This window comes from Aphelocoma coerulescens, unplaced genomic scaffold, assembly GCF_041296385.1.
Source record: "Aphelocoma coerulescens isolate FSJ_1873_10779 unplaced genomic scaffold, UR_Acoe_1.0 HiC_scaffold_175, whole genome shotgun sequence".
NCBI classification, from domain to species: domain Eukaryota; kingdom Metazoa; phylum Chordata; class Aves; order Passeriformes; family Corvidae; genus Aphelocoma; species Aphelocoma coerulescens.
Genome location: NW_027183523.1, coordinates 97,295 through 108,399, shown reverse-complemented (window position 1 = coordinate 108,399; position 11,105 = coordinate 97,295). Strand labels below are relative to the sequence as shown.

At 69.6% G+C, this 11,105-nt stretch overlaps 1 protein-coding gene across 1 annotated transcript; it reads left to right on the top strand.

Annotated features, from left to right (window-relative positions):
- On the top strand, window positions 1-9,509 carry GDF11 (growth differentiation factor 11). Its single transcript, XM_068998798.1, has 3 exons — window positions 1-390; window positions 6,642-7,015; window positions 9,129-9,509. The coding sequence occupies exons 1-3, from the start codon at window positions 12-14 to the stop codon at window positions 9,507-9,509; spliced, it is 1,134 nt and encodes a 377-aa protein (XP_068854899.1). The 5' UTR covers window positions 1-11.
- Window positions 9,510-11,105: the final 1,596 nt, after the last annotated feature.

Here is an 11,105-nt window from a genome sequence, read left to right as displayed (position 1 = left end):
TCCTTCTCCCGATGTATTTTTTGCTGTCCCCCCCCGGCATGGCCCCGCTGTGGTGGCTGCTGGGCTCGCTGGTGGCCGCGGTGGCTGGGGGGGGGTCGGTAGAGCAGCCCCCCGCCTCCGAGCCCGCCTGCCCCGTGTGCCTGTGGCGGCGGCAGAGCAAAGAGCTGCGGCTGGAGAGCATCAAGTCGCAGATCCTGAGCAAGCTGCGGCTGAAGGAAGCGCCCAACATCACCCGGGAGGTGGTGAAGCAGCTGCTGCCCAAGGCCCCCCCGCTCCAGCAGCTCCTGGACCTCCACGACTTCCAGGGGGACTCGCTGCAGCACGACGAGTACCTGGAGGAGGACGAGTACCACGCCACCACCGAGACCGTCATCAGCATGGCCCAGGAAAGTCAGTGCCGCCCTTTGTTCCGCTGCAAACTTCGCCGGAGGACTCCCCCCCCCCCCACAACCCCCCCAACCCCCGGCCCGGACTCCCCCCTCGGGTCCCCTCCCGGTCCCCCCCGCTCCCCTCCCCGCCCGTCGCCACCGTCCCTCCGGGCGCGCCCCATCCTCCGCCGAGCCCCCCCCGCCGCCGCCGCCCCCCGCCGCTCCCCGAGGCCCCCTCGGGGGTCCCCGATCTCGGCCCGGTCCGTGTGGGTCACCCCCCGGTCCGTGTGGGTCCCGCGGGGTCGGGGGGACAAGGGGACAAGGGGACAGGACAGCGCACCGGGAACTGGGAGAGGGGACTGGGACTGCCCGCCGGGGACTGGGAGAGGGGCCCGGTGCGGGGACTGGGAGCTGGCACTGGGCGCTGGGGACCGGGTGGTGACACTGGGGACTGGGAGCTGGGACCTGGCACTGGGAGGAGGGACTGGGAGCTGGGATCTGGCACTGGGAGCAGGGACTGGGAGCTGGGACCTGGCACTGGAAGCTGCTGGTGCTGGGGACCAGGAGATGGTACTGGGAGAGGGGCCCAGTGCGGGGACTGGGAGCTGGCACTGGGCGCTGGGGACCGGGTGGTGACACTGGGGACTGGGAGCTGGGAGCTGGCACTGGGAGCTGGGACTGGGAGCTGGGATCTGGCACTGGGAGCAGGGACTGGGAGCTGGGAGCTGGCGCTGGGAGCTGCTGGTGCTGGGGACCAGGAGATGGTACTGGGAGAGGGGCCCGGTGCGGGGACTGGGAGCTGGCGCTGGGCGCTGGGGACCGGGTGGTGACTGGGGACTGGGAGCTGGGAGCTGGCACTGGGAGCTGGGACCTGGCAATGGGAGCTGGGACTGGGAGCTGGGACTGGGAGCTGGGATCTGGCACTGGGAGCTGCTGGTGCTGGGGACCAGGAGACGGTACTGGGAGAGGGGCCCAGTGCGGGGACTGGGAGCTGGCACTGGGCACTGGGAACCGGGTGGTGACACTGGGGACTGGGAGCTGGGATCTGGCACTGGGAGCAGGGACTGGGAGCTGCTGGTGCTGGGGACTGGGAGTTGATACTGGGAGCTGGGACTGACTGCTAGGAGCTGGGACTGACTGCTGGGAGCTGGGACTGGGAGCTGGCACTGGGGACTGGGAGCTCGGGTGTGGGAGCTGGTCCTGAGTGCTGAGAGTTGTTACTGGGAGCTGGCACTGGGACTGGGGACCAGGAGCTGGGGACCGGGTGCTGACACTGGGGACTGGGAGCTGGTACTGGAACGTGGCACTGGGTACTGGGTGCTGGGACTGGGGGCTGTGACTGAAGACTGGAAGCTGGGGCTGAGACCTGGTACTGGGAGCTGGGACTGGGAGCTGGGACTGGGGACTGGGTCCTGACAGTGGGGACTGGGAGCCAGGACCTGGCACTGGGAGCTGGTGCTGAGTGCTGGGACCTGGGACTGGAATGTGGCGCTGGAGACTGGGATTGGCACTGGGACTGGGGACTGGGATTGGCGCTGGGGCTGAGACACGGCACTGGGGACTGGGACTGGCACTGGGGCTGAGATGCGGCACTGGGACTGGGATTGGCACTGGGACTGGGGACTGGGATTGGCACGGGGGCTGAGACACGGCACTGGGGACTGGGACTGGGACTGGGATTGGCACTGGGGCTGAGACGCGGCACTGGGACTGGGAACTGGGACTGAGACACGGCACTGGGGACTGGGGACTGGGATTGGCACTGGGGCTGAGACGTGGCACTGGGGACTGGGATTGGCACTGGGGCTGAGACACGGCACTGGGACTGGGAACTGGGACTGAGACACGGCACTGGGGACTGGGACTGGGGACTGGGATTGGCACTGGGGCTGAGACACGGCACTGGGACTGGGAACTGGGACTGAGACACGGCACTGGGGACTGGGACTGGGGACTGGGATTGGCACTGGGGCTGAGACACGGCACTGGGGACTGGGACTGGGATTGGCACTGGGACTGGGGACTGGGATTGGCGCTGGGGCTGAGACATGGCACTGGGGACTGGGACTGGGACTGGGATTGGCACTGGGACTGGGGACTGGGATTGGCACTGGGGACTGGGATTGGGGCTGAGACACGGCACTGGGGACTGGGACAGGGATTGGCACTGGGGACTGGGATTGTCACTGGGGCTGAGACACGGCACTGGGACTGGGGACTGGGACTGAGACACGGCACTGGGACTGGGACTGGGATTGGCACTGGGACTGGGACTGGCACTGGGGCTGAGACACGGCACTGGGACTGGGGACTGGGGCTGAGACACGGCACTGGGACTGGGGACTGGGATTGGCACTGGGGACTGGAAGTTGGCAGCAGGGACCGTGACCGGTCACCACATGCTGGGAGCTGGCACTGGGCGCTGGGGCTGGTGGCTGGGGACGCGGGGACTGGGGACGGTCACCAGGCGCTGGCACCGGTCAGCAGCGGCACTGGGAGCTGGCACTGGGCACTGGGAGCGGGCTGGGGGCACAGGGCGGGTGGCACGGTGACCTCGCGGTCCCCAGGGCACGTGGCAAAGCGACAGCGGGGGTGACAAACAGGGTGACAACAGGGTGACAGCGGGGTGACAAACAGGGTGACAGCGGGGTGACAGCGGGGTGACAGCGGGGTGACAGCAGGGTGACAGCGGGGTGACAGCAGGGTGACAGCAGGGTGACAGCGGGGTGACAGCGGGGTGACAAACAGGGTGACAAACGGGGTGACAGCAGGGTGACAGCGGGGTGACAAACAGGGTGACAGCGGGGTGACAACCAGGGTGACAGCAGGGTGACAGCGGGGTGACAGCGGGGTGACAAACAGGGTGACAAACAGGGTGACAAACGGGGTGACAGCGGGGTGACAGCGGGGTGACAAACAGGGTGACAAACAGGGTGACAGCGGGGTGACAGCAGGGTGACAGCAGGGTGACGGCGACAAGAGGGTGACAGCAGAGTGACAGCGGGGTGACAGCAGGGTGACAGCAGGGTGACAGCGGGGTGACAGCGGGCCGTGCTGGGTGGGGACAGGCCGGCGCAGCCCGGGGGACAGCGGGGAGGGGACACCGGCCCTTGGCCGCGGCTCCGCCCCCCGCCCCCGCCCCCTCCCCTGCCTCAGTTTCCCCCGGGATTTCTCCACCTGCTCCCGGCGCGGGACCCCCGGGGCGACCCCCGGAGGGGGCGAGGGGGGCGGAATGGGGGGCGAGGGGCCGGGGGCGAAGGGCGAGCGGAAGGGAGGGAGGTGTGAGGCGCTGCCCCCCCCCCACCCCCCGTCCACCCCCCGAATTTCCTTCCCAGGCATTAAATGCGCTCGGGCGGCTTTGAAATTTTATTACCCATAAAATTGACGACACGCTGGGGTTTTCCTCCCCGCGCCTCGGGCCCCCCCCCCCCCCCCCACTCCCCGCCCCTTCGCGGCTCGGGGGCCCCCCAAAATAAAGGGCAGAGCCCATCCCCTCGCTCCGGGGGTCCCGCGGGCCCGGACCCCCGGCCGGATGCGCCCCCGGGAGGGGCTCGGGGGGCGGGGGGCTCGGCTCCGTTATTATTTTGATTTTTTCCCCCCCCCGTGCGCGCTCGCCCCCCCCCCCCCGGGGGCAATTGTGGGGTTTTTATGGTTCCTGAACAGAAGGAGGGGAAAGGGCTTTATGGGCGCAGCAGAGCCATAAAGCTCTCGGGTTCCCCCCGGCCGCCCCCCGCCCCCGCTAATCCCCGGCCACCACCCCCGGACCCCCCCCCCACCCCACCCCACCCCAACCCGCGCCCCATCCCCGGGGGGGGGGGGGTTTAACTGCGGGAGGAACCCGGGAAGGTTAATTGGGTCCTAAACCCATTGAGGGGCTACCCGTGACCCCCGCGACCCGCGGGGGGGGGTGGGGAGCTTAATGAGGCCCGGGGGGGGCTCCGGGGGGGCCGCGGCGAGCGGCTGGAGGGGGCCCGGGGGGGGCCGCTCAAGGTCAGCGGGACACGGGGACACGGGGACGTGGGGACAGCGCGACCCTCGGGGCTGGGGGGGCCGCGCTCGGGGGGCCCCGAATGCGGGAACAAAGAGCTGGGGGGGGGAGGGGGGGGGTCCGGGGGCCGCCCCCCGCCCGGCACAGGCCCAGCTGTGACCGGTGTCCCGGTAACCTTTATCCCCCGTTGCCACAGCGACGGGACGAGCATCCTGGCACCGCGGCCAGCGGGGCACGGCCCCCCCCCCCACCCACCCCACCCCACCCCACCCCACCCCCCCGCTCTCGTCACCGGGCCCGGTGTCCCCCGGGATGTCCAGCGCGGCCCCGGTGTCCCCCGGGGGTGCCACGCCGGGCTGGCAGGGGGACAGCGGTGTCCCCAAGGAGGGGGTTTGGTGGCCGCTCGCCAGGACTCGCCCCCGCCTCATCTCCCACCCAGAGCCCCCCCCCCCGGACCCCCCCGTGCGGCGCTGTCACCACAAAGGCCCCGCCGAGGTGCTGGGGCGGGGGGCGGGGGGGTCACCGGTGGCTTTGAGAGCCCGGGGGGGGGTTTGGGGAGGGGGTTCCGCGGCTTCCAGCCCCATTCCCGAGCGGCGGGGACGCACTGGGGGGGGAGGCGACATTCCGGGGGCTGCGCCCGGTGTCGTGACCCCCGCGGGGCCGGCGAGGCCGCGGCGCAGCAAATGGCCCCGCGCTGCAGCTGGGCGCTATTAAACCTGACCGGTGCGGGCAGGGGGCGGGGGCGGCGCCGGGGGGGGGGGGGCAAATTCCCAGCTCAATTCGACACAGATGTGGGGCCGGGCCGGGAGGGCCGCGCGGGGCCGGGGGAGAGCGGCGGGGGGACCCCCGGAGTCGGGGGGATGCTCGGGGGTGGCAGCCGGGTGTCGCCGGTTTGGTCGCCTCGCAGGGTATGGCTCGGGTTGGGGGGGGGGCTGGGGGATCGCCCCCTCCCTCACCGCGAGGTTGTGGGGCTGCCCCCAAAGGAGGGGGGGGGGTGGGTGGGAGATGGGGGGCGGTGGGACCGGGACCCGGCGCGTCCCCGGGAAGGGGCGGCCCCGAGCAGGTGCTGCGGGCCCGGAGCCCCCCGCCCCACACAGCCCGGGACCCCCCCGCGGGGGGCTCGCTCCGGGGCGATCCCGAGCCCCCGGGGCCGCGGGTCAGGGGGCAACCGGGGACCTCCTCGCGGGCGACCCCCGGGGCGGCCTCTGACCCGACCTTCACCTCCTAACGACCGAGGAGGGGCTGCCCCGACCCCGCGCGGCTCGGGGGTCCCGGAGTGGGGCTCGGGGGTCCCAGGGGGGTCCTGGAGAGGGTCGAGGGGTCTCAGAAGGCGGCTCAGGGGTCCCCTGCGTGGGTCGAGGGGTCTCAGAGTGAGGCTTGGGGGTCTCGGCGTGCGGCCCGGAGCTCCCGGCGTGGGGATGGGGGCGTCTTGGAGAGGAGCGAGAGGGTCTTGGATTGGGGATGGGGGGTCCCAGAGAGGGTCTCGTGTCCTTGGGTGGGGCTTGGGGGTCCCGGAGTGCGGCGTGAGGGTCCCTACGTGGGGCTCGGGGGTCTCGGTGTGAGGCTGGGGGGATCCCAGAGAGGGGCTCGGCTTCCGGCTCGGGGGGCCCAGAGTGTGGTGGGGGGCGGGGGGGGGTCCCGGCACGGGGCTGGGGGGACCTCAAAGAGGGGTTCGGCTCTCGGCAGGGGGCTCGGGGGTCCCAGCACGGGGCTGGGGGGATCTCAAAGAGGGATTCGGCTCCTGGCACGGGGCTCGGGGGTCCCAGAGTGTGGTGAGGGGAGGTCCCAGCACGAGGCTGGGGGGATCCCAAACAGGGGCTCGGCTCCCGGCACGACTCTCGGGGGTCTCAGCGTGAGGCTGAGGGGATCCCAGACAGGGGTTCGGCTCTCGGCACGCGGGGCTCGGGGGTCTCGGCGTGAGGCTGGGGGGATCCCAGAGAGGGGTTCGGTTCTCGGCACGGGGCTCGGGGATCCCGGCACGGGGCTGGGGGGATCCCAAAGAGGGGCTCAGCTCCCGGCTCAGGGCTGGGGGGATCCCAAAGAGGGGCTCGGCTCCCGGCACGACTCTCGGGGGTCTCAGCGTGAGGCTGGGGGGATCCCAAAGAGAGGCTCAGCTCCCGGCTCGGGGCTGGGGGGATCCCAAAGAGGGGCTCAGCTCCCGGCTCGGGGCTGGGGGGATCCCAAAGAGGGGCTCAGCTCCCATCACGGCTCTCAGGGGTCTCAGCGCGCGGTTCGGGGGGTCCCACCATCACCCCCCTGACTCCTCCTCCTCCTCCATCCCGCAGCGGACCCGGTGGTGCAGATCGAGGGCAACCCGCACTGCTGCTTCTTCAACTTCAGCCCCAAGATCATGTTCACCAAGGTGGTGAAGGCGCAGCTCTGGGTGTACCTGCGGCCGGTGCAGCACACCTCCACCGTGTACCTGCAGATCCTGCGCCTCAAGCCCGTCACGGACGAGGGCAGCCGCCACATCCGCATCCGCTCGCTCAAGATCGAGCTCAACTCGCGAGCGGGGCACTGGCAGAGCATCGACTTCAAGCACGTCCTGCAGAACTGGTTCAAGCAGCCGCACAACAATTGGGGCATCGAGATCAACGCCTTCGACCCCAACGGCAACGACCTGGCTGTCACCTCGCTGGGGCCCGGCGCTGAGGGGCTGGTGGGTGTCACCTCCCCTGGGGAGTGGGGGTGGCCCCAGGGGGGCGGTGGGGTGGGCGGTGGGGCCGTTGTGATGGGCTGGTGGCAGCTTAGGGGGTGACAGGGCTGGGGGACACTGGCAGCTCCATGGGGCTGGTGGCAGGTCTTGGGGACAGGGGCAGCTCCGTGGGGCTGGGGAGAGTTTGGGGGTGGTCACAGATTTAGGGGACAGGGGCAGTTCCGTGGGGCTGGGGAGAGTTTGGGGGTGACGGGGCTGGGGAGAGTTTGGGGGTGACAGGGCTGGAGGACACTGGGAGCTCCGTGGGGCTGGTGAGAGTTTGGGGGTGGTCATGGATTTAGGGGACAGGGGCAGCTCTGTGGGGCTGGTGAGAGTTCGGGGGTGGTCACAGATTTAGGGGACAGGAGCAGCTCCATGGGGCTGGTGGCAGCTTAGGGGGTGACAGGGCTGGGGTCAGGGGCAGCTCCGTGGGGCTGGTGAGAGTTCGGGGGTTGTCACAGATTTAGGGGACAGGGGCAGCTCTGTGGGGCTGGTGAGAGTTTGGGGGTGGTCACAGATTTAGGGGACAGGGGCAGCTCCGTGGGGCTGGGGAGAGTTTGGGGGTGGTCACAGGTCTGGGGGACACTGGGAGCTCCATGGGGCTGGTGAGAGTTCGGGGGTGGTCACAGGGCTGGGGGACAGTGACCACTCCACGGGGCTTTTCAGAGCTTTATGGCAACAGTCCCATCTCCATGGGGATGGTGACACTGTTGTGGGGTGGGTGACAGCTCTGTGGGGACAGTCACAGGTCGTGGGGACAGTGACACCTCCGTGGGGCTGGTGACACCTGGACAGGACTGATGGCAGCTCCACGGGGCTGGTGACACCTTAAGAGGGGTGGTGGCAGCTCTGTGGGGCTGGTGACACTTCCTGGGGCTGGTGACACCTCCGTGGGGCTGGTGACACCTCAATAGTCTGATGGCAGTTCCATGGGGCTTGGTGGCACCTCTGTGGGGCTGGTGGCAGTTCTGTGGGGCTGGTGACACCTCAATAGGGCCAATGCCACCTCCATGGTGCCACGGACACCTCCGTGGGGCTGGCAGCACCTCCATGGGGCTGGTGGCAGTTCTGTTGGGGTTGGTGGCAGTTCTGTGGGGCTGGTGGCACCTCAATAGTCTGATGGCAGTTCCATGGGGCTGGCAGCACCTCCGTGGGGCTGACGGCAGTTCTGTGGGGTTGGTGGCAGTTCTGTGGGGATGGTGACACCTCCATGGTGCCACCGACACCTCTGTGGGGCTGGTGACACCTCAGTAGTCTGGTGGCACCTCCGTGGGGCTTGGTGGTAGTTCCGTGGGGCTGGCAGCAGTTCTGTGAGGCTGGTGACACCTCCGTGGGGCTGGCAACACCTCCGTGGGGCTGGTGGCACCTCCGTGGGGTTGGTGACACCTCCGTGGGGCTGGCAGCAGTTCTGTGAGGCTTGAGGCACCTCCGTGGGGCTGGCGACACCTCCGTGGGGCTGGCGACACCTCCGTGGGGCTGGTGGCAGTTCCGTGGGGCTGGTGGCAGTTCCGCGGCACCAACGCCACCTCAACAGCGCTCCCGGCACCTCCGCGGTGCCAGCGTCCCCTCCGCGGTGCCATTGTCACCTCCGCGGTGCCATTGTCACCTCCACGGTGCCAGCGTCCCCTTCGCGGTGCCATTGTCCCCTCCGCGGTGCCAGCGTCCCCTCCGCGGTGCCAGCGTCCCCTCCGCGGTGCCATTGTCACCTCCACGGTGCCATTGTCCCCTCTGCGGTGCCAGCGTCCCCTCCGCGGTGCCAGCGTCCCCTCCGCGGTGCCATTGTCACCTCCACGGTGCCATTGTCCCCTCCGCGGTGCCAGCGTCCCCTCCGCGGTGCCATTGTCACCTCCACGGTGCCAGCGTCCCCTCCACGGTGCCATTGTCCCCTCCGCGGTGCCAGCGTCCCCTCCACGGTGCCATTGTCACCTCCACGGTGCCATTGTCCCCTCCGCGGTGCCAGCGTCCCCTCCGCAGCACCACCAGCCCCCCGCCCAGACCCCAAGCCGGCCGGGCCGTGTGTCCCCACCTCTCCTCACCGCTGTCCCCCCACCCCCCCACCGTGTCCCCCCCTTTCCAGCACCCCTTCATGGAGCTGCGCGTCCTGGAGAACAACAAGCGCTCGCGGCGGAACCTGGGGCTGGACTGCGACGAGCACTCGACGGAGTCGCGCTGCTGCCGCTACCCCCTGACCGTGGACTTCGAGGCGTTCGGCTGGGACTGGATCATCGCCCCCAAGCGCTACAAGGCCAACTACTGCTCGGGCCAGTGCGAGTACATGTTCATGCAGAAGTACCCGCACACGCACCTGGTGCAGCAGGCGAACCCGCGCGGCTCGGCCGGGCCCTGCTGCACGCCCACCAAGATGTCCCCCATCAACATGCTCTACTTCAACGACAAGCAGCAGATCATCTACGGCAAGATCCCCGGCATGGTGGTCGACCGGTGCGGATGCTCCTAGAGACGCCCTCCTTTCCCCCCCCCCCCCCCTTCACCAGCGCCGGGGGTGCCCCTCAGAACGACCCCCGCCCACCCCACCCCTCCCCCGCCGCCCCCCGCGCCGCCGCCGCCGCCGCCACGAACTCCTCGTTTTTGTTTTTTTTTTTTTTCCCCGCTGTTTTTGGCTTTTTTTTTGCTTTTTTTTGGCTTTTTTTCTGGTTTTTTTTGGGTTTTTTTTGGCTTTTTTCTGTTTTGTTTTTTTGGGGTTTTTTTTTTGGCTTTTTTTTGGTATTTTTGTTTTTTTTTTTTTTTTTTAATTTTTGTTTTGTTGGTTCGGGGCGGGGCGGGAAGCGAAAAGTGACAAAGGCCAAGCGTTGGAATTGGTTTGGATGGCGGAGAGGAGAGAGAAGGAGAATCCCACGGAGCAGCGAACCCCGCGATCCCACACGCATTGTGCAATAAAAGCGACCGGACGGAGAAGGGAAGGGGGGGGGGGGGGGCGGCCGGGACCCCCGCACCACGGTGGCGACGCGGGGACACCGCGGGGGACACGGCCCCGGGTGGGGCTCCCCCGGCCCAGCTCAGCGGGGAGAGCAGGACGAGGAGGAGGAGGAGGAGGAGGAGGAGGAGGAGGAGGAGGAGGAGGAAGAGCGAGCGCACCCCGCGTCTCCCCGTGCTCCTGGAGCAGCGCTGGGGACACCGCTGGTGACACCCGAGGGGGGTGACCCCGTCCCCGCGGCCGCAGCGAGCTCCGCCAGCGGCACCCCCGGCACGGGCGCGCCCGGGGCGGTTCCGGCCCGGGAGGAAATCGCCTCCCTTCTTTAATTTATTTATTTATTAATCACCCTCCCGGCCGGCGCTCGCCCCCGCTCCCTCCCCTCGCACCCGGGGCCGGCTCCGGAGGGGCCGCTCCAGCCCGGAGACCCCCCCCCCCCCCCCCCGGGACCCCCAGACAAGGACGGCTGGAGGGGACGGAGCCTCCGCCCGGGCTTTGGATCCAGCCCTGGCACCGGCCCCGGGGCCCCGGCGCTCCGCCGGGGGGTGAGGGCGGTCCGGCGGCCCGGGGGTCACCCGGAGGCGACACCAGAATTGTTGGGAGGCTCCGGCTGGGGCTGAAATTCCGCTTACGCCGCACATTCGCCTCCCGCTGCCCTCGGAGGGGTTTTGTTTTTGTTTTGTTTTGTTTTGTTTTTTTTTTATTATTATTTGTTTCACGTGAGAACGAACCCCCCCCCCCACCCCCCCTCCCCGCGTTCCCGAGGCTCCGCCGCGGCTCCTGCGGTTCCCTCTCGGCCCCGAGTGATGCAAGAGGGGCCCGACCCCGGCGCCGGAGCGGCCGCTGCCCCCACCCGGGCTGGGAACGGCGGCTCCAGGAGGGGGAGAAGCCCCCGCGGCCCCCGGCCCCAGCACTTATCCCCAGGGTGCCGGAGGGGGACGCGGCCCCGGCCCGGGGGGCTCCGGGCGGGGGAGCGGCCCCGCACCCGCGTAGCACTTAAGGGCCGGCGCCGGGCGGCCGGGGACGCTCGGGATGTTTAGCACTTGTCGCCGGCTCCGCGACAGCTTCCGCGGAGCCCCGAAGCGCTTACGAGGACGAGGAGAAGCCCCCCGGCCCCCCCCC

Bases quoted from the DNA above. Each gene is read 5' to 3' on its own strand.
- GDF11 (XM_068998798.1), top strand. From the start codon at position 12: ATGTATTTTTTGCTGTCCCCCCCCGGCATGGCCCCGCTGTGGTGGCTG. The intron at 391-6,641 runs GTCAGTGCCGCC...TCCATCCCGCAG, and splicing joins CATCAGCATGGCCCAGGAAA to CGGACCCGGTGGTGCAGATC. The intron at 7,016-9,128 runs GTGGGTGTCACC...CCCCCTTTCCAG, and splicing joins GGCCCGGCGCTGAGGGGCTG to CACCCCTTCATGGAGCTGCG.